Below are 27,619 nucleotides of genomic sequence, written 5' to 3' on the forward strand. Positions count from 1 at the left end.
AAGGTCTCTTCATTTTCCTCATGTTGAGGTTTTTGAGTTTTTCCTTGCCCTCATGTAGGTTTTAGATCAGGGGATGGTGTCATAATAGTCTGTAGAATAATCTGTGGTCTGTGCAGACCTTTGAGACTCTTTGTGATTAAGGGCTATACAAATAAACATTACTTGACTCATGTTGAGGTTTCTGAGTTTTTCCTTGCCCTCGTGTAGGTTTTAGATCAAGGGATGGTGTCATAATAGTCTATAGTCTCTGCAGCCCTCTGAGACTCCTTGCGATTAAGGGCTGTACAAATAAACATAGTTTGACTCATGTTGAGGTTTTTGAGTTTTTCCTTGCCCTCGTGTAGGTTTTAGATCAGGGGATGGTGTCATAATAGTCTGTAGAATAATCTGTGGTCTGTGCAGACCTTTGAGACTCGTTGTGATTAAGGGCTGTACAAATAAACATGACTTGACTTGACTTAATAATAATCATGATAATGTAATTTAGGGCAGCACGGCGGCGCAGTGGTTAGCGCTTGTGCGGCACAGTTCATGTCATGGGAACCTGTCGTGGGTTCAAATCCAGCTCCAGACTTTCTGTGCGGAGTTTGTATGTTCTCCCCGTGCTTGCGTGGGTTTCCTCCGGGCACTCCGGTTTCCTCCCACATTCCAAAGACATGCATTTCAGGTGAATTGGCCGGTCCAAATTGTGCCTAGGTGTGAATGAGCGAATGCGTTGTCTGTCCCTGTGTGCCCTGCGATTGGCTGGCAACCAGTTCAGGGTGTCCCCTGCCCACTGCCCGATGATTGGTGGGATGGGCTCCAGCCCCCCGCGACCCTACTGAGGATAAGCGGTACGGCTAATGAGATGAGATTCTATTTAAGCGGTACAGCTGATGAGATGAGATGAGATGAGATAATGTAATTTATATTCTGGAATGCATTTTTTAAAAGTCATATATTGTGGATTTGTTATAATTCGACTGATACGTTGTACTGATTTGAGTTTATTTTCTTGTCAGGTTTATTAAATATGGAAAAAAAAACTGTTTTTACCCCGTCAAGAAATTACTTTTGACCACAATTGATAACAAATGAAGACGTTATACAAACGTCGTTCTTTTTGACGCAAGCGGGCTTCCGTACTGTGGCGACGAAGGCGTGAGTAAGCTAACTTACGTCTCCTCGTGATTCCCTTTCATTCTGATAGAGACATTCAAATAAAAGATGTTTTTGTAAATACTAAAACTGTCTTTAAAGAGGAAACACCTTGAGTGGGACTCAGAAAAATATTTGCCGGCATTATTTTGTCGCCTTTTATCAATAAAGCCTCGCTGGGTTATGATGCTAACGTTAGCTTCTGCTCTTTGAATCTTAGCCACATCGATGCTATTGTAAAACCTATTTTTTCGGTCGGGTGGCCACACTCGATCACGTAGTGGTGAGATAATTCTCTTATTTGCGGGATTAATATGAGACTTTTTAATGGAATGTGAAGTTTACTTGATATTTTTTAACTGAAATCCCAAGCTTCATTCAATTCCCATTAGCTTTAGTTCAGATGAGGCGAGTTGATTTGGTGACGTCACTTCCGCTAACGTGAGAATATTAAAGACATGTAAACGTTTGTTTCAGCTAAACATGTCAGAGCTAACAACGCTTGAGACCCTTTTGGAGATGGGCTTTGAAAGGAACAGAGCGTAAGTGGGAAGATATACAAATTACGATTTTTAAAGGAGAGGGACTTTTCTAATTTATGATCATTTCTGTCCTTTTAGAGTAAGGGCTGTGGCCAGCACTGGGAATCAAGGGATCGAACAAGCAATGGACTGGTAAGTCAAAGATTCAAGTTTAAATGGTAAATGGTCTGCCATTTATATATGAAGACCTCCCAAAGCGCTTTACAATTTGCTTCACACTTACCCATTCACACACTAATAGGGAGTCAGCCATATTGGGGGCATTACGGATTCAGTGTCTTGCCCAAGGACACTTAGACATATAACACGGGGGGAATTTACCTTGCGACCTCTTGAGCCCAAGACAAGCGCTCTACCTCCTGAGCTAAGCCCTATAAAGTTTAAGGTCTGAATAGAGTAGAGCAGCAACGATTAATCTTTCGATTTATTGTTTCGATCAATCCGTGAATCGGATTTTTAAAATGTGCTCTCTATTCAAATATTAATGTTTTGGAGGGATAGAAAAAAAAGTTCATAAAACAACATTCTCTGATGTAAAACAATAAAAACTACATACAAAAACATGTTAAACACCTGCAAATACAAAATGAATTATTTTCCTACCACCTTATATATTATATTTAGACTTCTACAAAATAATAAAAAAAATGGCAATGCATTTCATTTTATAATGTATCCCCCACAAAATGTACCAATGATGTTAATCCACTTTTCAATCTTTGAATATAATAAACATTTCCAATAAGAAAATGATTTATAAAATGCTAAAGAATCTGCCATTTGTGTAGAATTGACAATGTCATCATTATTATTTTTTCCTTTTTTATTTGATTAATTTGTTTTTTATTCTCTGTACTTTCGCAGCACTTTCTGTTCCCCTCTAAATTTGTTAAAAAGTTAAAACGTTCATGCCAATTTTGTTAGTAAGGATGAAATGTTCAATTTAAAAAAGATAAAAAAGAAATTAAGAACTTTTTTATAAAACGGTCTTTGTGCCCCCTGCTGGATTAAAGTGGTACTACAACTCTCAGCATGCAGTCTTATTTGCATTGATTTCGCGTACAGACGTTGCCTTACTTACGATTCCCGATGATTGTTCGTAAGTTGCTTCGGAGCTATATTTTGTATGTTTAAGGCTTGTATAAGTAACCTGTATTATTTTGTACTAAAAAAAAAAACAATTCATAAAATAATATGCTCTATAAAGATAAAGTTACGTTTAACTTACTTTTGGAAGATAGGCTTCAAGAGGTCCTCTGTGGCAGAGTAGATGAAAAAAAATCAATCCAACCATTTTCTCAACCGCATTAATCTTCCTTATTCCACTTTCATTTCAAGTTAAACGACCTCTTCCTTATACTTTACACCAACCCTATTGAATGGATGCACAAGATTAAACAATAAAAACTTCAAAATTCTTAGCTCGATAGCGATACTGTACACGTTATGTTTACACACGAACCAGGAAATAGAAGCCGGATTTCTTTTTTGGGGTGGATGCTGGGTGACCTCCCACAGCACCACACGGCGGAAAGAAGCACTACAATAATGTCCTATACTCGGAAAAAGGTGCACATAATACAAAATTTAACTTACACTAATGTTCGGATATTTTTCGACATCCTGAAAAAAAGTTGGTGTCTACCGTTTTAAGTACGTAAAATGGTCGTAAGCAGGGGAGCGTCTGTACTTATTACCTCATAAATCATGTGATACAACCAAATAGTTGCCAGTACTATTAATCAAGTTAATTGATTCGTTGTTGCAGCCTTAGAATTGATAGTTATCACTTGAGCTACACTCGGGTCATATTGGATGGGTTTAAGTTTACCTCATCGCGATCGACATTAGAAATATGGCGGACAAAGCTGTAGTTTGGCTGTCGTTAACTGTTCTGGACTAAGTTACGACAACAAATATTCACCGATGTACAAACATGTGCTAGAGAAAAGTGTGTGGTATTGGAGTTAGAGTTCAAATAACCAATTTAACAAAAAAACATCTTATTCCACAATGTAAAAGCTCCCTTTGGGACTCTATTTGGACGATGAACAACAAACTATCACCAGCCAGGATTTTTAAAAGCCTTGACAATCGACCTGGATTACATTACTTCAATTAGGACCCTATATCTGTCCTCCACTCACCGGATAGGGGTCCACTATTTTCGACACTTGGAGCTAATTTCTCCAGGGGAAAGGCACACTACATCGTATTTTCGGCTGGGCTTTCTGCTGCGTGCTTTAAGTCGCATTGACTAATTGAGGTTCTCACTCTACCCTAAACTCACCAGGTAACAGTACTTGCAAAAACAGATTAAGTCACAAAAAATGACGCCTTACATCTTCCACTTTCATTTGCACATCCAACAAAATAAGTGTAAACCAGTGACAAATGTGCTTTATTCATACAGCTCTTTACAACAATCCCTTCACTGTACCAAAGTTCTTAACAGTAATAATAGTAATCCAAGTGTCATCTTCTTACTGAGTATTAAAAGCCATCCTTAAGAATTGGGTTTTTAGCCTGGGTTTCAAGAGACCCAGTTCAGAAATAAGACGCAACTCGACTGGGAGCTGATTCCAGAGCCTGGGGGCAGCAACAGATGAGGCCCGGTCACCCTAGCGTTTATATTTTGACCTGGGAACTTCCAGCACACGTTAGTTCTCGGACCGCCCAACACTACCAAGATTGCAAACGGTTATAAGCTCAGATAAACAAGATGGGACAAAACAGATAAAAAACAAACATTAAAAACTTAAAATCAATTCTAAAACAGACAGGGAGCTGAAGAAGGGCTTTAAGAATAGGAGCAATACGCACACGTCCGCTGGCGTTGGTTAAAAGCAGCGTTGAAGGCGACTGATGCACAAAAACATCGAACCGCGTTGGTTGGACCCATCCAATATGGCCGACTGTTGACATTTGAGGAAGCGCTGGATGTTGCGCCAAAACTATCTATTACGAAGAGCCGGTGATGTAAATGTGTGCTGTCCAGGTTAATGGAGCATGAGAACGATCCAGACATCGATGAGCCGTACAAACCTCCTGTTTCGGAAGCACCGGGCCAAGAACAGTCCGGCACACAAGAGCCTTTGCTTGGGGATGCAGCTGGGGGTCAGTCAACATTTTATTAAAAAAAAAAAAACGACAACAATATGTTTATTTACACAGCTTCGTAGCGGGTTTGGCTTTTTTTTTTCCTCGGGTTTTACACCCAAACGCTTTGTTTACGCAGTTGCGAGTGGAGAAGGCAGCCAGCCTGATGAAGCGGACAAAAAACCCATCACAGAAGAGGAGAAACTGCAGCAAGTCAAAAGGTCAGAGTTCACACCAGGGGATGTTTGTCTTTTGTAGTAGGAAACAAAGCGTTTTTTGTGTGGGCTATATACGCTCAGATGACACGCTTAAAAAGATAGACACCAAATATGGTGACCCACTGTATGTTTATATTCACTTCATGGTTTGGATTAAGATGTTTTGCCCCTTGCCATGGCATTTTCCCCAACTAAAAACGTCTACGGCCAATGATATTGCGTGGGCAAAAACTGAGAAAATTCATCCTTCGTGATGTATGTATGAATGACTTTGTGAGTTATGTCTCCAAGATGCCAGTCTCCAATTGTTCGTCCCGATATTAAATTTGCTATCAGCATCATGAGCTGAATTAGCGCCCACCATGCCCTTTCCTTAATTTAGTGTAGACTACTAGTTGATGATAAAATATTGTATTTTTTTGTACTGTATTTATTGGCTATGGGTCTCAAGGCCAGCACGGTGGAGCAGTGGTTAGCGTGTGTCCGACACAGTTCTGAGGTCATGAGATCGAATCCTACTGTGTGGAGTTTGCATGTTCTCCCCGTGCTTGGATGGGTTTCCTCCAACCACTCCGGTTTCCTCACACATTCTAAAAACATGCATGTCAGGTTCATTGGCCAGTCCAAATTGTCCCTAGGGGTGAATGAGAGAGCAGGGTGTCCCCTGCCTACTGAGGATGAGCGGTGCAGATAATGGATGAATGGGTCCCAAGGCTTGGAGTGATGTTTAGCAAAACATGATAACCATGAAAACGAAGCTTGCGATTATCAACAAATACAAAGGCGGCCCACTCATAGTTACCCTTGTCAGGGGATATAGCCTTGACCATCTCAGCTATTATTTACAATAAAGAGGCCATTTAAGCAAGAATTTCATTGCTGCCCTTTTAAAGATTGATATTACAGTAGACCCCGGAATACGGTGACTTCACCTTATAACATTTTCACTTTACAGTGTGTAATAGGATGTTTTTTGAGGCCCCACGTTAGGGCATTCTGCCTATTACATGATGTCAACAACAAAATATTTTGCGCCAATTTAAGATTTAGGCAGATGGCTGGCAACACAGCATCAGCAAAATGCAGATATGCTGTAAACTGAATTACTGCCCTCTTTTCCTTAACTTCAGTTCAGTTTTCTAAGCTAAGACTTTGGAAGTCAGTGAAACAATACTGTCCTGTATTTATTCGCCATTAGTCCAAAATCTTGCAGGGATGCTAAAGGGAGAAGCAAACACTTGATCACAATAAAAACAACGCAACAATTATCAAGGGATCTAAAGAAGACACACGTATTGCTACATTCCTTGAGGAATAATGCCGTAACCATAAGATCATCATGGCTTTTATTAAAAATAAGGAAGCAATGAAAACAAGGAAATATTCCAAGAAAATAGCAATCCTCACAAGTGGATCTTTTACAATCAATTTCATTTGTAATCACCGTTTCCCACCTCTGCATCCACCCATTAACTCCCCTGTATCTTATAGATGGATAGATAGACAGGGATCAGAATTTTCCGCGGATCCGCGGATTTCCGCTGTTTTTGAACCCCAAAGGCATTCCGACTTTTTCACTTTTTCTCTTGCGTAGCAAACAAATTCAAAATCCGACTGTCTCACGCTTTCCTTTATTGCTCTGGCGCACCCTGGCGGCCGTTAGAAAAATTGGCTGAATTGTCCGCCCTGCTTTATTCCTGGACCCTGGCTATTTCAGCTGAAAATGAAAATCTCCATTCTGATCCCTGGATAGATAGATAGATACTTTATTCATCCCCGAAGGGAAATTCACATTTCCAGCAGCATCCCTGAGCTGAGAACAGTACAATAATAAAGTCAAAAGAATACAATATACAAATACCCAGTGTGACGTGCAAATGCCCACTGTAGCGTGTTATATAGAGTAACTAAATAGTGCTACACAGAATACATATTGCAGTAAGATTCGGTAATATCCAATGTAGGTGGTGTGGTTTAATTTGGGCCTTTACTCTGCCGGGTGGAGTTAAAGAGCCTCATGGCATGAGGAAGAAAAGATCTCTTCAGTCTGTCCGTAGTACAAGACAGTGACAGCAGTCTGTTGCTGAAACTGCTCTTCTGTCTGGAGATAATGCTGTGTAGTGGATGTCAAGTCACTCTGAAGGTAAATGTCAGTTTGCCTTTAAATGTTATCTAATCATATGCACATGTTTTACTAATATGTAGACCTATTATATTTTCGTTATTTGAATATTTTTATCTTGGGCATTGGGGTTTTTGAAGGCATTCCCTAATCATCATAGGTTTCTGTCCCCCGCTATACCCTGATTTCCCCTTCCGATCCCCACTTCAGAACAGTTTTATGTCGTACCCCGGTGTTTACTGATTACTCTTAAAAATCTCAGTAACCCCTTAATGACTAATTATAAAAAAAAGTCAGATTTTCCCCTCCTTCATTTAAACACATTGGATCAAGTAAGCATGTTATAATTGGAATATCTCCTCAGGCTTGAGGAGCTGATGCGAGTCATGCAGGCAGAGCGCCAAGAGCGCGAACAAGCCGAGGAGCTCGAGAAGGAAAAGCAGCGGAGGAGGCAAGGCCAAGAACTGCAGCAGATTCGTAGCAAACTGCAAGACGACGACATGAAGAAGCTGGCCGAGTTGAGGCAGAAGGAGAAGATGGAGGACAAGATGGCCAGGTGAAGTCGGTCGGCGTGTTCAGAAACGTGTTTTCTTGTTCAATTGACGTCGGGTTTTCTCCTTTAGGCAAAGGGTCAAAGAAAAAATAGCAAGAGACAGAGAGGAGAGAGCACGAAAGGTAGATGGATCGGCGTTTTCTTTATGGAGAAGGAAGGATTTGTGACTGGACGTTTTTCTTGTTCAAAGTTTGGAGGTGGAGGAACATCCAGCTCAAGCGCTTCTTCAGTCCAGCCAAGTCCGGTGTCCCCCACCAGTCAGGGCCCGCCCCCCACTAAGAAAGAATACGACGAGTCCAAAATACAGGTCAGGATTTAAATTTGGTCTCTGTGAATCCCAAACGGGACTTTGTGTATTAGCACCCCCTCATGGTAAAAAACTTGATAAGAAAAGTATATTGAATAATAAGCAAAAATCACTGTCTACTAAACCACTTGAGTATTTGGGGCATGTATCTCCAGGTGTTTTTTTTTTTTTTTTTTTTTTTTTTTTTTGCCCTCCCAAATGAATGAGATAGTACTGGTTTCCCACGGTTACAAGTAACGGGGGAAGCCTCCCGATCTGCCTCAGACACAGCAACATCATCATCCGGCCGCCATTGTTTTTCAGTGTAAAACGTCATCTCGCTCTTGAGATATGAGCCATACTTTGGCTTTTTTTTTGGTTGTAATAGTACTAGCAATACTTGGTCTACTCTCAATTACTTTGTCATGTGCGCAAGGGATGGGAGAGCTTAAGATCAGTCGCATGGCTCAGCATGTGTACAGGCTATTGTTATTGAACGGGCATCTCAGTTTTAGGCCGTACAAGAATGTTTTTGTTATGTTCTTGTGTTAATGCCCATTTAGTTAATATTAATTTATAGTAGCTTCATCGCGGCAATGTGTTACTTTTCCCTACTAGACATTTCCCCGCTGATTTTTAATGGACGTAAGGTTATTTTTACAGGTGTTTAAGCCTGCGGCTTAAAATCTGGTGTGGCTTATACAAAACCAAAGTTGAGTTTCTTCCTTGTATGAGTGCATGTGGTTTTGAATCGGGGGCAGCATGGCGGCGAGGTGGTCAGCGCGTGTGCGGCACAGTTCTGAGGTCATAAGACCGAACCTCCTGTGTGGAGTTTGCATGTTCTCCCTGTGCTTGTATGTGGCTCCTCCGGGCACTCCGGTTTCCTCCCACATTCCAAAAACATGCATGTCAGGTTAATTGGCTGGTCCAAATTGTCCCTACGTGTAAATGAGCGAGTGAGTTGTGTGTCTTTGTGTGTGACATGCTGGCAACCAGTTCAGGGTGTCCCCTGCCCAAAGATTGCTGGGATGGGTTCCGGCATCCCCGCGACCCTACTGAGGAGAAGCGGTGCAGATAATGGATGGATGGATGGGTTTTGAATCAGGTGCGCTCTGTAGTCAAGAATTGAGGTATATTATCGCTATTCAGGTTAAACTTTGATGATTTTGTGATGCTGGGAATAGACTAATTGGTTTGTATAGTAATTTCTTCTGGGGGGGAAAGTGTACATATGAGCTCAATACGGGAACAAATAAGTTTCTTACGAAGAGGGGCCGGTGTACTCATAAAAAGAGCCACACCTGCCTGTTAAGACGCGCCTTCCCGACCCGTGTCATAATGTCCACGTGTTTTTTATTATGAGACCGAAATGTCATCAAGTGGCAGTCAATAAGCAATGCCTCGCGCACAGGTACGTCTCCTGGACGGCTCCACCCTGACGGCGGTGTTCAAGGCCCAGGAACCCCTGGCGGCGGTACGCGTTTACGTGCAGGTGAACGGAAACACGCCCGAGGGACAAGACTTTACGTTGCTGTCCCCTTATCCGCGCCAGGTCTACACTGAGCTGGATATGGAAAAGCCTCTCAAAGAACTGGGTGAGACATCAGGACACATTTAGCGCAGGGGTCTCCAAAGTGATGCCCCCTGAGGTGTCAGAGGACAAGGTCTGAACATTGCTCAACAGTGCTGGGTCATTGGGATTATCTAGTGAAATTATATTTTTGGTGGTTGAATGAGTCTCTTTAACCCTACTTCCTTTGTTTCTTTCTCACGCTTTCTCCCTTGTTCTGTCTTCTTTTTTCCCCCTCTTTATCTACCATGGTCATATCCCTCAAGATGGGTGACTGACAGCAAGACAAACACAATAACAGAAAAGAAAATAAGTAAGGGAAAAATTAGCAAAAAACACACATAAATTTTGGGTGGGACCATGGCCAACCCAAACAAGTTAAGCACCTCGGCATCCATGTTGGTCATGCTTTCGTCCCTCCAGATGAAACGGGACACAAGAAAGCGGCCATGTCAGTAGGGTTAGGGTGACACAACATACTCTTCTGTTCAACAGCAGGGCCCGACAGCTTTCACTGGTTTACCCCTTCCGCATCATACGGGTGCCCTGCCTATCCCTTAGAACGCGTCCAAACATCCCACTATCTTTCACAACACCTCTCCAGTCATTCTTATCACCAGCAAGAGCTTCCACTAGATTTAGACCTCTTTCCCTTTTTCTCATATTTCTTATCCTTATTCTTTAACCCGGTATGAGATGTTATTTTAGAAATGTAACTCAAACTAAGTGCCCTTTGCGCTAATAAGTGGCAAAAAGTAGCTCTCAGCTTGAAAAGGTTGGAGACCCCTGATTTAGCCAGTCCACGACCAGTCTTGGGTGCTTTGCTGAAAACAGTAGTTACTAGTTACCTCTTCATTAATCCATTTAGTTACTTCCTAGATTACTGACACTAAAGTGGCGTGTAAATATGTAGTTACAAATTACCTTAAAAACTCATTAAAGCCAACCCCTAAAACTGCTATAGAAAAGCCACATAATAAAATATAAAACATGTACACCACCCTTTGGAAGCACTAAAGCCTTCATTTCTTGGATTGTGCAATCTTTATAGTTTCCAAAGAAATGCTGAGACAAGTCACTCTATTTTTCTCTGGGCTTCAAACTATTCAAAGATATTCCTCCTTTCTGGTTCCTAGACACTGCGTATTGCAAAAAATAACTTACCAAAATTCAGCACACTTTTCACCGTAAATGACGTGCTCACGTTTGCCCCATTGTTTTCGTTGTTCCATCATAAGACATGCCCCCTCCGTAGCTTTGCCTACCACACAACCAAATATGTGCATATATTTTATTGTATAGTTGTAAATAAGGCTTGGACGTGAGTCTATACGTTAGGGAGAATATCAGCAGGGAGAAATTCAGTATCCTCGCCACTATTCCTGTATTCAGTTATTCTGAGTAGGTAAATGCTTCTTGTGCGTTGCATGTTTGATTATGTACAAAGGAGGAACTGTTTATGACCAGAAAACGTCATAAATCACAAGCTGCTTTTAAAGAAGTAGCGGAATAACGCACCATGTTGTTATGACTGTTGAGATACAATTTTTAACTACGAAAAAGTCGAGTCCCAGGAACACGTGTTCCTTTGATACTCGTTAGTCCCAACACTGCTTTTGACACAGTTCTGCATGGCTTTGCTGTTTCTAATCCATTTGCGCTTGGGTCTTCTTTAGGTTTGGTGCCTTCAGCTGTCCTGGTGGTAATCAAAAAGTGAGTTTACGGGAGCGTTTCGCTCCGTGGGGCTACCTCACCACCTCCACTTAAAGCAAGAAATCGACTGGACCTGAACCCCCAAATGTTCATTTTGCCACTGGACCATCGACTGTTGAAAATCAAGTTTTCACTTTTATCAGCCGAAGCTCTCGAAAACAGACAAAGAAATGGCTGTTTGATTTCACTGGATGCTGTATAAAGTGATGCTTGCCGGCGCAACTCAAATTTCAACAGAATCTCCTAATAAACAATATATTGACACTTGCCTTTTTAAAAGGGCCTTAAAATTGAGTTCACAATATACTGATTTTGTGAGATTCTACTTTGCCAGGTTTTATAAGTCGGAATATATTGACATGTCTGTATCATGGACTTCCCAGAGTTGACGTTCAATAAAGCTGACTTGGAGAATTTCACTGCTGGCATTTTCAATGTTCCTATTCGAGTCGACCCCGGGATAGAGTGACCCCCGCCTTACGATGTCTTCACTTTACAGTGTTGAGACCTCACTTAATGGTATTTTCTGAGATATAACTTGTCATGAAATTCTAATAGTTGATGCTTGTCTGCTATTGGTTTTTGTCACCGCATCATAAAAATGCAGATATAAGATTAGCTAAACTATTTCCCACAATGCCTTTTTCGTCATTCAGGTAATCTCGTTTGTTGAGGAATTAACGAGTGATTGCAATACTCTACTGTTTTTTATGTTCTGTATTCTTTGTGGGTTCCAAAGCATGCACTGAATCTAAAGGAAAGGAAAAAAACATTGAAACTTGCAGTTATCAAGAACTAAAAAACCAAGTGCACAAATCACTTCAATCAACAATTTAGACTTATTAAATAATGAAGGAATAAATCAAGCAAATTATTCTAAGGGCATGACAATACCCGCATGCGCTAGGTTTAAAATCAGTTATTTTTGATCAATATTTCCCCACCACCCTCTGCATCCACCTGTTACTCCACTTGACCATCTTAAGTCACACCAAAGGAAAATGTAATTTTTCTTCATGTATATATGTGACTTAATCATCAAAGTATATGTCACACAAGTAGGACTTACTATACTGTATAGCATTTGCATATTTGTTATCTTTTTATCTAGGGTACAAGGGATTAGCTACAGATTCCTATTGGGTTTCTATCCCCCGCAATTTCAGTTGGCGATCCACACCTCAGAACGGATAAATGTATGCAGTATCTACTGTATAACCTGAAGGATTTTATATTTTATTTATTTGACTATAAGGGATTTTATACAAGTTACAGTTATTGAGTGCAATGAAGATTTTTCACAGAGGAGGCTTAAGTTCGATGACCGGTCGCGCCGTTCCAAGTGCGGAGTGTTTTGGCTGGGGAATTTTGATAAAGGGGCGCTGACGTAGGACGTTAGGCCTTGTTTTGATTCCTTTAGACAACGCGACGCCTTTCAGTGAGGAGGTGGTGAAGCTGGCACCTGACCCGCCCCATGGGAGGAGTCAGCACACCCCATAGGAGGGGCCTTCGTGACGCACCAGTCCAGATGAGGTGGCGACTAGGTGGAGGCCACGTGGGGAGTTCCCTGCCCGCCCATGGGGGAGGAGCCAACACCCCAGCTTGTGAAAAGAACTTCAGAAAACAGAACTTAGACAGAAGAGATGGAAGATCGATCGTGAGACTAATTCGACAATAATTCGGTGGAATTCACTTAGTTAAATACTTTAAGGAAATAAACCTGCACCCATGTGGAAATGCCAGTCTCTTGCCAATATTTTTTCCAACAAGAAAAGAGCATGCATTGTTGGGAGAAAGAAGGTTATGTTTGGTTAATGGAGTCCGATAACTAATTCGAATAATTTGGTAAACGCTACATTTTTTAATCGTTTTTTTTCCCCCAACAAACCACACAGTCAAACATCTCTTCAAAATAAAGTTCCAAAACACAACAACCCTATAAAACACTTTATGTACATCAGGAAACAAACACTTCACAAAAGTGTACAAAACGTCTCATGATCAGCGAGTGACCGACTTTGATCATAAAATACCTTTCAAATAAAACTCAAAAGCATGCGGACATGTATAAAAATAGTTCGTTAAAACAGCAACACGCGCTGTTGTTTTTGTCGCCATGGCAACGACGATGACAAAAGGATGCTTGGAGATCATTCGTGAGGACAGAAAATGGGTGGAGTTATTGTACCTTTCTTTTTTTTAGGTGGGTGGATAATATCCCTGGTTGTAGTTCCAGCTGTTTTGGTATCCGTAACTTCCGTACTGCGGTTGCTGGAAAAAAGTAGAAACTGATAACATTAAGATTCTTCTGTTATTGACATTGGACAAATGCAAAGGTTTCATACGATTCCAGTTCCTATTTTGACTATTGTTTCGTACTTTTGTCTGTTGTGATGCCATCGACCAATCATGTTCCTGTTCTTTGATTCCCACACCCCTTTAAGGCTGATCTATATTTTTTTTAATATATATTTGAAGATGTTACCCCTTAATCTACCTGGTCAATTTGCCTAAAATCCCAATCCACGACGTACCCAAAGTAAAAGGAATGATGTTCTTGAACATTTGGAGAATATGGACAGTTCTTGTCTCTTTTGAAAGACTCTGAAGTTTTATCCCAAACTGAAATAATTACTGCAAGTGCTACTTGCATTGCAAGAGAGTTGGAACACACGGAAATAGAAGGGTTTTATTCTCGCCTGAATTTTGCAATCAAATGCCTGCAGATGAGTGTAGCATGGGCATCCTAGCTGGAAAACAGGTGAGACAATAGCCTGAATAGCGTTTACAAAAGTTTCCATCTGGAAACGACCACATTACTACACTCAAAGCTTTGCAAATTTGTATTTTACTTTGGCCAATTAGTTAGACATTGTGAAAGAGTTGTAAATGTGTGATTTGTCTTTCAAGAAGTCAACTCAATTATTTTGCACATTTGCGTGTCATCTGAGTGCGTAAAAATGAATCACATATTGCTTTGTGCACGTTTATTTTCAGCTATGATTTGAATAAAATTCGAAAAATTGTAGACATTTATGTTGGAAATTTTATCGGCTAACCAATGTGTCAATCGTCATTCGAATTCGTTACTACTGGCTGAAGATATTGGTTCCTAATGGAGACTATATCCATTTGATTTATCAAACAGGCCCCTATGCCAAATGCGGGCTGCGGACCGTGAAAAAAATCCTGATATTGGCCGAGAAAGGTGCTAATCAAAAGGGGGGAGGCTAACTACCATATTGGGATTAATTTATTAGTCTGTTTATTTTGAAAGGGGAGTTTTGGAGGGAAACGAAGACATTTCAAGAGGGAACGTTGAACGAAGTAGACGAGCTTTCAGGCAGATTCCAATTTATCTGTCAGAATCATCCTGTGTTTTCACATGGTTGGATTATATGGATTGTCCTTAATGTAACGAAGCCATTTTACAGTCTTCAGAAACAGGGAATGGAATTTTCTTATCTGAAAGCTACCTTCCCAGGTTCTCTTTCTAGTTCTAAAGCCATTGACATATTCTCTCCCAATTTTGAGTGTCTAATAAAGTTTAAACTTAAACATCAATGAACAGTTTCCTAAACACAAGTCAGAATTCCTACCTGATACCAGTTGCTGTATGCCGAATGAGTAGCAGACTGTGTGCTCACGTCCATTGTAGTCGATGGAGGGACAGTGATTGGAGGGACAGTGATTGGAGCTTGCGGATCGGCGGGTGGGACTTCTGGAGTCGTGTCGGGTGGGGCGTCTTCGTTTTTGACCGCCTTCTTTTTCTCCTCGTTTCTGGAGAGAATTTACAGAAAACCAATGAGGATAGCAATTTTTTTGTCGTTCAAGGCCATCTTACATAGAAAATAGCAAGTTCAGGCATCCTCAAATGTTCCATAGTATATTAGACCGTGATAGCAGGATCCATACTGAGGTGGAGATCACAAAGTGAGATTTCCGTAAAGCAGGGGGATAGAGCCTACTGTAATTAGCTCCCAAACCTTCTGCATCAAAGATAAATACATTACCAAAATAGTATATAGTAAGTAACATGTGCGGTCCCTTCTCGAGGATTCTTCATTTACCTCATGTTGAGGTTTTGAGTTTTTCCTTGCCCTCGTGTAGGTGTTAGATCAGGGGATGGTTTAATAATAGTCTGTGGTTTGCAATAGTCTGCAGTCTGTGCAGCCCTTCTAGACTCCTTGTGATAAAGGGCTATATAAATAAACATGACTTATGTGTATGATTAAATAGCGTTAAAACTAAATATACACCGACAAAGGCAAAATAAAGTGATATTAGCCTTTGGTGTGATGTGACTAAAGCTAGTGGGTAGATGCAGAAGTGGACAAGTGCATAATAGTATTTGCCTCTGGTTATTTTTGTTAAGTAACCCAGCGAAAAACAAGGGCTTGCTGTACTAAAAAGGCTGGGAGTTGGTCCACCAGGAGAGGGCTACTTGGTGCCTGTGGAAACCACTTTGGGGACTACTGCCTTCGAAGATTTCCTTGCTTTAATGACTCTCTTTTGCTCAATATTAATCCTGATCTTCGATTGGTTACGGCCATACAACTTGGTGAGGGTAGTTATTTGTTTCGTCCTCATGTTCCTTGATAAGCTTCATTTCCATGGTTATCGCCTTTTTGCTTCTCCCTTTAGCATCACGACAAGCAAACAATTACAAGCACATTACCACAGTATTGAGACTCTGAACTGAATGAGATGTAAAGGCTTTGTGGGAGATATTTCAGCCAATAGCATTTTGGCATTAACATGATGCTATAATGCAAACTAATAGCATAGCAGCAGCAGCATTTTATGACTGACCGATAACAGACAGCCATCTGAGAGACGTTACTATACCAATACAAACATCGCAAAGTTTTAATTTGATATGCTTTAGGACACACAAAACAATTTATCAATGAAGTGGGGAAAATGCCCTAAGGAGAGGCGAAAAAACCAGACCATCATAAGAACATCATAAGGTAGAAACACCCTAACCCAGGAGTCTACTGTATCTTTAACAGCTTAAGTTAAATTCAAGACTTTTTAAACGCCTTCTTGAATCAAATATAAAACCTAGTCGACAAAAAAAGCCATCTTGTCAGAACTGCATGCAAACGAGTAGGCAATGTCACAGTCGGGGAACATTGCGCGGAATAAGTCTCCGACTCCCTCATTTGACTTAAATGATAGGTATTTTGTCACAGTGTCCAAAGACCAGAGAAGCTCCGCTTTTACTGTAGGTGTACTGCCGAACTCTCGAAGATGTGATGCTGCCGTCTCGGTTGTCCTCCGGCACCCAGGTGAGAGCACGGTGGAAAAAACAGACGACCAGGTCTGTTGGTATTCTAACCTTCTTTGATCAGAAATGTCCACCGCGATACTGATAATCTTCAATTTGCGATCACTAATGTTTTTTCTCCGATTCCGGCACACAAACAACCAACAAGACAACAACAGCTTTCTTTTCAAGATGGCGGCGCGAGCGAGTGCAGCGGCTTCAGGCTGTCCAGTTAATATTTTTACTTTCAGTGTTGTTTTATCTCTCTTTTATAACCTCATCTTCTTTGTTCCTTTATCTTCTTTGTTTTCTTTTATCCTCCTCCTAAATGTGAAACTGGAGTGCCACGTCCAATTTCCGTGTCACAATATCTTCAACCCATTTTGTAACAATGACAATAAAGTCATATTCTATTCTATTCTAAGTCCCCTCTGAAGCTATGTTTCATGCGTTGTATGTGGTACTCCAATGCCCTGACTCTTATCGTGCTGAGTTTAAGATATTTCTTGCACACAATACATCGTTGCCTCGTACACATTACCCGGCATAGCTTTAAGCCATGTCGGACAGTGACTTTTCTCTATATGTACACTTTCCGAGAGTAGAAAGTAATCGTGTCTGTCCGAAGTTGCTATGTGCATTATGGGTAGACCTAAGACATGTGTCTGCTCTGAAAAGCCTGACTGAAAAAACATTCTCGTTTTAATAGTTCCGTTATTGTGGTCACGCGATGTTGCATGAAAGTAAATCCGTGAATTATTAAAAAAGACAATCGATAAATGTTACTGAATCTTTTCAGTTTAAACAAATAATCTTATTATTCTGTTAACAGTTTTAAGACTTTTGAAAACTGGATTTAAGACATTTTCATGGCAATTAAGGGCTAATTTTTAGAGTAATGAGATCAAAACCTTTTAATGTGGCATTTGCTCAGGAAGTAAAGCGCTCGTCTTGGGATCAAGAGGTCGCAGGTTCGATTCCCGGCTCCTCCGAGGTGTATGTTGAAGTGTCCTTGGGCAAGACACCGAATCCCTGGTGCCCCCAATAGCAGGTAGCTGCATGGCTGACGCTGCTATCGGTTAGTTAGTGTGTAAAAAGGAAACGTATGAAGCACATTGTAAAGCGCTTTGTGAGGTCTTCATTGACTTGAAAAGCGCTATATAAATGCAGACCATTTAAATTTAAGAATTTTCATAGATCCGCGGGAACCCTGTCCAATGATTTTCGTGAGTTGTATGTATCTTCTTACTTCTCTTCCGCTTCTCGCTTTTTTCCGCTGAGGTCTTTGAGCAGTTTCTGGTGATCCTCGTAGAAGGACAGCACGCTGAACAAAATAGGAAATGAATGTGACCAAGGTTAGAATAATCAAAGGGATGAATGAAGTATTAACCTCTTGATAGAGTTGCCATACTCCTCCAGAAACTGGAGGCAGCGCTGTGAGAGGATGATTTTGGTGTTGGGCGTGAGAGGAGCCGCCAGGGCTCGCGTCACGCACTCCTGCACCGCCTCATCTGAGGACCGCGCCTCACTCGAGACCTCCAGTTCCAACAAGTTCAAGTGCAGCTTCTCGTTACTCTAACGGAGAGAACAACCAGAAAGTGTTAAACAATATGTTTCGAGAGCACTACTGACCCCCTTATCTTGCTTTATAGTAGTGGCACATTTTTTTCTATTACACAAATTGCACTAGAAGTACTCTGTAGGAACAGATAGGTCAACAATAACCCAACATGGGTCACGGGTGAAATGACCCTCCACTTTAATTTTTTTTTCAACCCAACTTCCTGGGTTGTATTACAAACAATCTTAATAATTGGCCTTCGGTCCTCCCAAAAACATTTCTATTTGGAAGTCTGCTCTACAAAACGTAATGTTTTCTAAAACTACTCTTTGAACCCAGGCCCTGATTAAACACGTTCCCAAATCAGGTTGTCGTTTTAAACCCCTCCTTAAAATCAGTGTTTTAATACAGTACCTGATAAAACAAATCCCCCAGAATTTGGTTACACTGTTCAAAACAAACTAAAAAATTGTCCATTTCCTTTGGGCCCCCAACGAGATCCTGTTACACTAGGACCACCCCAAAAAATTCGATGCATTGTACAAACAATCTGCAAGCTGGGTAATTTTGTTCAAGCCAAACAAAAAAATAGGTTATTTTGGTTGAGGACCCTCAAAAATCCTCTTGTAACAACCTGAAAAATTACACCGTAGAGTACAAAACAACCTCCCGAAGTCAATTTATTTGCGCTAACCCCAAATAATTTGGGCTATTTTGTTTGAACCCCTAATGATCCTGTTACACTTGGACAAAAAAAAAACAAAAAAACAATTGGGTCATATCATGTATGAATAACCCCCAAAAGCAAGGTCAGTTTGTTTTATTCAAGTTGAACTTTAAAATTGAGTTGTTTTGTAGAAAACAACCTAAAAAAATTGGGTCATTTTGTTTGAGCCCCCAAAATGTCCTATTATAATAACGCCCCCCAAAATTTGATTTTATCGTACAAAAACAATCCCCAAAAGTGTATTTATCCAAGCCAAACCCCCCAAAATAGAGTTCTTTCGTTTAAGGCCTGCCAAATAACGTCATAGGCGCCGCCGAATGCGACAGCCTTTCCAGCAGCTCTGTTATTTCGCTCTTTTTGTGATTTATTGTTTTTATTGTCTGCTTCTATCTTTGGTGTTTTTCATCCCGTTTGACAACTACACTTTGGATTATTTTCTATCCTATTGTTTTAAGGCACAAAAATGCGTTTATTCGAGGAATCAACTCCTTGCCCTGAAGAATTCTCGTGCTGGCGTGATGAGGGGGCCCTATCGTGGCTGCAGAGCCGGAGCTAAGGTGAAGGATAAGCGACTAGCGGCGACATAAGCCTTCGGTACTGTCCGTAATCATGGGAAATGTGAACTCTCTACCAAATAAGACCGACAAACTGGCTGTACTGGTGAAAAACATCAAAGCGTACAGGGAGTGCAGTTTGCTGTGTTTTACAGAAACGTGGCTCACATCTAGCATACCAGACGCTAACGTGGAGCTACAGCGCTGTTAGGACAGAGACACAAAAGCCTGTGGTAAACAGAGAGGAGGTGGACGCGCTATCTACATGAACACGAGGTGGTGTAACCCATGGCACAAAGATTTCCATCTGCTGCAGGGAGGTTGAACTTTTGGCCTAGCGTATGACGTCATCCACTCTGCTGTTGCTAAACTACAACACAGCACACTGAGGGCATCCTGTTAATCTGTTAATAATCAACACAAGGATACTGCTGGGAGTGTGAATTTCCCTACGGGGATGAATAAAGTATCCATTTATCTATCTATCTAAATATATTTTATAACAAGATAAGAAAATGTGTCCACATAGTAGAAAATTACTTCCCCAAAGCTAGGCCAATTTATTCAAGCCAAATCCCAAAAATTGGGTCATTTTGTCTGAAGACCCTCAAAAATCCCTTTATGACAGCTTTGGGTCGTACAGTAGAAAATTACTTCCTAAAAGTTAGGTCAGTGTATTTAAGAATTGGGTCATTTACATCAAAAGCCCCAAAAAATCCTGCTCTGACAACCTAGAAAATTGAGTCGTTTATTACAAAACAACCTGCCAAAGTTTGGTCAATTTATTTGAATTAATCCTCCAAATTAGTGTTGTTTTTTTGAAAACAACCCAGATGATTGGATCAAATGCATCATAGAGGTAGAATGGCCAATTATTTGACCCAATTTTGGGTTTCTTTTTACTAAAAGGTGTATACTCCTACTCACCGGACTGATCTCTAGAGCTTCCTGCAAAACACTCCGAGCCCTGTCTGGGTTCCCGCCGAGTTTCAGCAGCATCCGAGCGAGCTTAATGGAGTAGAAAGCGTGCAAGGTGGGCTTCTCTTTGGACTGGCTGACCGCTTCCTGCAGAAGAGCTTCTGCTTGCTCCGGTCGACCGGCCCTCCTCTCCAAAGCGGCCCTGCGGACCCGAACCACGGCCAGGCCTGGCTTGTTTTTATCCAAAGTTTCCAGCACCCGCCGAGCCTCAGCCCGGTCGCCTGAACGCCGAGACGAGGCGCGGTGAGAAACGGGTTGACAACTGAAAAGGGAAGTTCCTTTGCGGTCTCGTACCACGGTTTTCCTCAAAAGTGGCTCTCCGCATGTGGAGGTTTGGACTTGCGGGCAAGTGAAGACAGGCTCGCTTGTACACGGCCCCAACCTCGTCCGCGCTCCACGTTTCCAGGTATTGAATATACTGAATGAAAATCACAATTTAAAAAAAATGAAATCCAAAAATGTACATGGTTCGTACACTTATTTCATGGCCAAACTTAAGTCCCTTCAAAGCCAAATTTTCTATATTACCGGTACCTTCAAAGGAAAAAGATCCAGCGGCAAAATAACGTTTTTTTTTTACTTTTGACTTGAATGGTTGAAATAAAGTTGCTATCTTGCTGCTAGCACATACTTTTAGTACAGGCGTCGCCAACCTTTTTGAAGCTGATAACTCCGAGCTCTTTTAGTTGTTCCTATCTATGATCTACGATCTGTTTGTGTCAATGGGCTTTTATAAACCTTCCATTCTGCCTCAACAATGCAAACGAAACTTGTCTATGTTACACTTGTCTACAAACACGGAAAGGGCTCGATAGGCGCTGGCTAATAATTGACTTCAATAGGGAAGACAAAAAAGAAGGGTCACATGTATAAAAAGGACATAAATGAGCCAAATTTGGACTCAGTCTAATGATATTGATTGCTCCGGAGTCCATTCCATCTTTCAATTGACTGCTGATCTTTTGCTTTTTTTTAACTTATTTAAATTTATATTTTCTGCACGTTTTTCAGAGAGTCTGTGTCTAAATTTGTTGAAATAAAATTGTGAATAGTTGATTTCATTGTATTTCCAGGGATTTTGTGTTGTTGGTCAACTTTAAATCTGTTTCAGTATGTAAAGATCTGTGAATATCTTTATTTATATCTGATTTGCAGGGATCCCCCTCAGAACATATGGCATTTCTAACCCCTAAATAATTTGGTGCATAATGTTTTTTTTTTTATTTGTTATCATTTATCTTAAAAAAAAACATCTGAGGAGCTGTTTTGGCCCCAAAAGCCGGCTCTTCTCAGTGAGCAGAGTCAAAAGAGCCATTTTTCCAAATCGAGCTGTTCGCTTGGGTCCGACCACATGACAACGCCATTTTGACCGAGACCAGCCGTACCCAGGTCATTTTTGCTTACTTTTCAAAAAGATTTTCTTTATTTATTGCGTGGTCTATATAGAGTCAGATAGACAAGAAACATGGTAATGGCAACAATTTCCAAGCATTTTTAAGCACTTCACCCAAAATTCAAGCATTTTCCTGACACTGAAAATTAAACATTAAAATTCAAGCATTGTGAAGGATTTTAAGCACCCGTACGAACTCTCTTACCCTGTTCCAGAACTCCTCATAGAGAGCACAAGTGATCAGACAGCGCTCGAAGAGAAAACGAACTCTGTGGTCATTGCGGGGCATCTCGCTTTTATCGGTCGCTTCCCGAGTCTGGGCTGTCACCTCAGGGCCTTCCCTGGTCGATTCAGCATCCGTGGCTGTCTCTGTGGAGTCTGCAGAAGCACAAAAAGGACGTTTTTAGCTCCACATATACAAAAGAAAAATCACGCCGTTGTTACGGTTTCACCTTTCTTCGTATTTTCCGTGTCTTTGTTCAGTTGACCAAGCTCCCAGTCCAGGTAGGTGTGCCAACCACGTAGCTGGATTTGATCAAGCGGCTTCACGTGGAAGTAAGGACGTTTGATCTATAAATCAAACGCACCAATTTGTACTACTGATATATCTTGTGAGCTAAAGTAGAATACAACTTTTTGTTTAACTAAAAACGAAAATTAAGGAAGAACGGCAAAGTAATCCTATGAAGTTCCTTCTTATAACATAGCTTTATAACAAAATATGAAAACATTGTTTGTATAAGTTTTTATTACAATCACAATACTTCAGTCACTGTAATTTTAGAGTTAAGTGGAGCTACAAATGAGCAGAATTTTTCTTACGCAAAAATATTTACATAGTGCAGGCATGTTCCAAGTCCAGCCCCGGGGCCAGTTACAGCCTGTTATCAAAATGTTACCGGCCCGCTGCCTCTGCCATAAAATTGATATGTGGCCTGCTAGTAATGTTGCCTTGCTGCACTGCAGGAAAGAGGTCTAATCTAGTGAAAGCTAGAGCTATTGTTGGTGATAGGAATGAGTGGAGAGGTGTTGTAAAAGGATAGAGGGATGTTTGGGTGCATTCTAAGCGATGGGCAGGGCACCTGTATGATGAGGCAGGGGTAAACCAGTGAGAGCTGTCGGGCCCTGCTGTTGAACAAAAAGGTGTGTTGTGTCATTTAGGAGCTTTGTTTCATAAGCTGACCAAAAATGCGGCTTAAATTCAAGTGTTGGTTTTCTGCCTGATTTTGCAATTTCTAATATAAAATTGCCGCCAACCTTATGCAGTTTTAAGGACAAAGAATATATTACGCTGCTAAAGTAGAAAATGTATTAATTATTATTACTTTACATTCCAAATAATGGGAATTTTGAAGTGTGAAGAATTATTTTTCAAAGCAGCGTATTCTGAACCACAGGTTATCAAATGTGGCCCAAAGACCAAAGAACGTCCAAGAACAAAGACTCATGATGACTCACAGTGTCTTCAAAGATCCATCGTTTGCGGACTTCGTTTTCATTTTCCTGGTGAATCTTTTCCCGACGGAACAATGCTTGCTCCCTAATCCTCTGCATCAGCTCCTCCTAGGTCAGGAAAATAAAATGATCAGATGTAGGTTCGGCAGATGCGATTGCGCCATGTTCAAGGGTTCTTCACCGAGTCTGTGTCTTCAGGCGTGGCGGGTTCCTCCTCCCCAGGCGGCAGCTCTTTACCCTTCTTCTTAAGCTTTGCGGTACGCTCTAAATTCTGAGCTTCCCGGCAAAGCGCCCTCACCTCCTCGTACTCCTCTGAAGAAAGCACTTCCTTGGGTTCATTGCTGCTCAGGTGGTCCTTCAACCTAGAGAAGATGCCACATCCAATTTTTACAATGACGCTCTTCCCAACCATAAATAAGAGCATCAACGTCTTACTTTTGGTAGTGTGTGCCGTAGTTCCGTGTAGGAAGTTTGAGGACTCTGTCTAGGACGGCAGTGACATTTCTCAACTTTCCTTGCTCCTTCTCCCATTCCACATACAGATCCCACAGCCGGTCTGATTGGAAGTCCAAGCCGGCTGCTACAACCGCGTCCTCAAACACACTAAAGGTGAGGATGGACATCAGTACAGTGCAAAAACATCCTCTCTCAGAGAAAATACAATAACTGTGTGTGGGCACCTGCGAATACGCTCTGGCGACTCAGAAAGATCCATGTCCAGTGTTCCCAAAAGCAGATTGATGTAGTGGATCCACAAATCCACACTTAGTGGGATTAACTTAAGACCCTCAATGCAAACCTAACACAAAAACACGATTAACTCTGAAAAACCTCAAAAACACCAGCTACAAAGCCGACCTGATTTCTAAAAATGATCCTCACCTCAGCTGCTTTGTCGTTGTTACTAGCGCGACGCTCCAAATCAACGTACTTTTTCCAATAACCGTAGCAGAGTGGATAGCGACCGAGAAACGCTGTCAGGGCTTTCTGTGATGCTGCATGGTGACCCTAACAGAAAGGGAAAATTGATTTTATACAACATAAAATCAGATGTAACACTTCCACCTACTGTGCCGGGGGAAAGCAGGATTTTTCCAGAGGCGAGTACTCCTAAATCTTATTCTGTATCCGCGCACTGACATTGGTGTAGTGGGTGAATGATATCCTGGACAATGGTGTTTGCCAGTCCGATGATGGACCTTTTAAGTCTGAGAGGTTGGGGGTGGTCTGGCTGAGGATTTTAGCTGCCGTGCATGTGATACACGTTAGTTTGGTCCAGTTTGTAACGGAAAACATAGTGAAAAAACATGCGGAGCGGTACACGAGGATGGGTTGGACAATTATTTCGCACAGTAGTAACAGAAGGCAAGGTGTAGCATTTAGCCCTTTAAGTTTATGGATGACTGACCTTACCCCCCCTTTTTAGTCTGTGGTGTGCTGATTAAAAGTTAGTTTGTCCTCCAGTTTTACTCCCAGGTACACGGTTCCTACACCCTTTTTGATGGCCAGAATTAAGCACTTTCAAGGCCAATTTTCATTGTTCTCCCAGTCCCATTAAAAAAATAAAATAAAGTTTCAATCATTTTGCAGAGCCGTAAATATATCTGCGATTACATTTTCGATTTTTAATCTTGTGTGTGAAATCATCAAGACATACAGTACGATTTTTAGATCTTGATGAATATAATATACATGTGGATCTTAACAATACTGCAGCGTCCGGGAGACGGTGAAAAGAAAGGGACCCGTTGGTCAATCGTCGCCTTTCTTGCTTCGTGTGGTAATAATTTTAGACAAATCTCTCCTCATATAGGTGTTGGGTCAAATGAAGGTAATTTCTGTCTTACATTTTCAGTTGCATGAAATTCTTCCCATTACAATTTACCACTGAGATAACCTGTTTTATTTTTTTACATAACACTTAATGAAGGTCAGTAATTGATACATAATACTTGCACTAATACACATTGCATATTGCCCTTTTAGGTGTAGCTTGTAGCTAACTGTTAGCAGGAAAAAAAAATCATAGTTTGATGTCTTTTGTGCACACTTTGCAGCATGCGGTATGCGGATTTGTTCCATGTTTTAATCATGGTTTGTAACCATCTTTTTAGAGTCATCCTTCATTTATTCTGCAACGTCCCGGCATTTAGGGGTGATTTAGGGGCGGTTTTTAAGCTGACTTTATGATTAATAATTTTGTATTACTGTATATTTATTTGTTTAATCTGTGTCTGTCGAGTAAGACTCCCAAAGACATCATATGGCAAGACTTTTATGCATTATCAAGCACTGCAAACAAAATAAAACCATTTTCCTGACCTTGAAAACACAACCCTAAAATTCAAGCATTGAAACACCTGAACCATACTTCTTTTGTTTTCATGACATTGATTTTGAAGTGAGTGGCTGTGCATGATTCTGTGAATGTCAGAGAGGAGTTTTAACATTATTTCATCAAAAAAGATGCACTTGTCCTGCCATTAGTTAAAAGAAATGCTTGAGCTGAAGCTCTCACCTCTTGCTCACAGTATTGTAACAAGTTGGTCCAGCTGTTGAAGTCATAAGCGTTGTTGTGCGCAACATTCCATAGACGTTCAAAGTCTGTTGGAAAATCGCCTTTTTCATCCTCCAAGACTGGAAGTAGTGAAGAGGAACCAGTGTCTCCCTCTGCAGAGTCTGCACAGCCATTCTCATCCATCATCTCTGAAGCCTCCATGGCTATAAATAAGGAAATTGTTAGAAAGACATATTTTCCACTACCGGAGACCTCCGGCCACAGCACCAAAAGACCTTTTCCCTTTACAGTGTGGAATAAGATGTTTTTCCGACCCCTTTTCTGACATTTTCACCACTTGTATGACAACTAAAACAAATTGTGTGGCAAGCCCAAGAAATATAAACTTTCCAGTGGGCTTGCATACTAGAATCACGTCTTGAAGATGCATGTCAGGGGCGGCAGTTACATGTCTAAGTGTCCTTGGGTAAGACACTGAACCCCTAATGCCCCCAATAAGCAGGTTAGCGCCTTACATGGCTGTGGGGCCGCTATTGGGAAATGTGCCCCCAATTGGTTGATGTCCTATAAAATGCTGGTCTACCATTGGTTTGTGTTAATGCATCATGAAAATAGATGCCAATTAGATGTGAATTACCGTCCACAATGCTTTCTTTCTCCATTTGTTCAGAATCTCTTGTGCTTTGTAAAAAACCCGTATTTCAACACTGCAATCTTTTTTATACTGTATTCATTTGCTCTAGATCCCTAGATTAAAAAAAAGATTACCATGGGGAAAAAAAGCTGGCGATTATCAAGAAATATGAAGAACAAGCAATGATTGTCACCCTTGCTATGTTGCCTGGTCATATCCCATCGACAATCTGGACTAAAATTAAAAATAAAAATGCAATTAAAGCAAGGAATTCTTCTACAGGTAGTAAACAAGTGATGAATAATAAGATATTCAGAAATTTAAAATATAAACTAGATAACAACTTCAACTCTTCTGACATCGTTTTCATTAAAATTTCATTGACAAGAATTAGACATATGAGACAAAGGATGCTGAAAAGAAGCACCACAGTGCCGTCGACTGGAGAGGGCGTTACGTGATGGCTTACCTTGCAAGTTTGGAACGAGTAACAATTGCATTGCAATTTATAAACACAAAATTCACAAACAGAATTTATTTTAATCGTTATCACGCAAAAAGACAGATTCCTATTATGCATAGAGAAACAATAGACCAATTTACTGTTGTAACCAACACACGCGACAGATAATATGAATCATTGAGTCAATGGGAATGTCAAGTCAAGTCATTTTTTTCTTCTAAAAATTGTTATTAAAGTAATAATACAAAAGAAAACAATCGGAAACATTTATTAAATGTATTTTGAGACGTTGACAAGTGTCACTAAGTACATTTACGAATAAATCTATATTAATACTCGTTAGCCTAGCTTAGGCTAGATACGGTTGCCCCAAAACCAAGCATTCTTACCCAGCCATTAATCTTATGTTCTTCCAGAATGAACTAGCCGTTAATACATACATCTAACCTACACGGCAAAATGTTTTTAATTGTATTTAACTTTATTCAAGGTACCTGAAGGGTGTCCCATCTCCCCATTGCCGCTTATCCCGCGTTTGGTCGCCATGATGGCAAACCGTAGTCATACGTCATTATACTGCGACACTTTCCGCTCTGGCGTCACAGAAATGCGACATCACTGTTGATTTTCTCCAAACTTACAGTAATGTAGATAGTTATTAAATATTTTAAAGAATGTATCCGAAAACTTAAAATAATTGTAGACAATTTCACATTCATATTGTAGTTATAAATTGGACTTTTCTGCTGCAACTGTATGAATAGTTCAATTAAGAAAGTACCACTGTTACTTCCCATTCCCGCGTTGACATTAAAATGATTCTA

General features: G+C 40.8%; 2 protein-coding genes across 5 annotated transcripts; one reads left to right on the forward strand and one right to left on the reverse strand.

Annotated features, from left to right (window-relative positions):
* Positions 1-1,081: 1,081 nt before the first annotated feature.
* ubxn1 (UBX domain protein 1) lies at positions 1,082-11,659 on the forward strand. Of its 3 annotated transcripts, none has more exons than XM_088343496.1 (10): positions 1,082-1,140; positions 1,615-1,679; positions 1,758-1,811; positions 4,678-4,796; positions 4,918-4,999; positions 7,483-7,674; positions 7,742-7,793; positions 7,862-7,978; positions 9,369-9,552; positions 11,204-11,659. In XM_088343496.1, exons 2-10 carry the CDS (start codon positions 1,621-1,623, stop codon positions 11,242-11,244), a joined length of 900 nt encoding a protein of 299 aa, XP_088199622.1. In that variant the 5' UTR covers positions 1,082-1,140; positions 1,615-1,620; the 3' UTR covers positions 11,245-11,659. The 3 variants fall into 3 exon arrangements, with proteins under 3 accessions (XP_088199622.1, XP_088199623.1, XP_088199625.1); XM_088343497.1 differs by having other exon boundaries at positions 1,121-1,144; XM_088343499.1 differs by lacking the exon at positions 1,082-1,140 and adding an exon at positions 1,151-1,420.
* A 1,513-nt stretch (positions 11,660-13,172) lies between these two features.
* LOC148360070 (pre-mRNA-processing factor 39) lies at positions 13,173-27,385 on the reverse strand. 2 transcript variants are annotated; one of them, XM_088344135.1, is made up of 15 exons: positions 27,290-27,385; positions 25,699-25,901; positions 24,063-24,188; positions 23,861-23,979; positions 23,616-23,783; positions 23,362-23,542; positions 23,184-23,288; positions 22,178-22,295; positions 21,931-22,103; positions 20,627-20,750; positions 20,282-20,553; positions 17,903-18,087; positions 17,762-17,836; positions 14,840-15,020; positions 13,173-13,511 (listed from the first exon to the last, which is right to left on the reverse strand). In XM_088344135.1, exons 1-15 carry the CDS (start codon positions 27,339-27,341, stop codon positions 13,440-13,442), a joined length of 2,154 nt encoding a protein of 717 aa, XP_088200261.1. In that variant the 5' UTR covers positions 27,342-27,385; the 3' UTR covers positions 13,173-13,439. The 2 variants fall into 2 exon arrangements, with proteins under 2 accessions (XP_088200261.1, XP_088200262.1); XM_088344136.1 differs by lacking the exon at positions 13,173-13,511 and adding an exon at positions 17,424-17,584 and having other exon boundaries at positions 14,897-15,020.
* Between the last annotated feature and the right edge of the window lie 234 nt (positions 27,386-27,619).

Source organism: Urocampus carinirostris, chromosome 9 (assembly GCF_059441175.1).
Source record: "Urocampus carinirostris isolate Australia breed hairy pipefish chromosome 9, RoL_Ucar_1.0, whole genome shotgun sequence".
NCBI classification, from domain to species: domain Eukaryota; kingdom Metazoa; phylum Chordata; class Actinopteri; order Syngnathiformes; family Syngnathidae; genus Urocampus; species Urocampus carinirostris.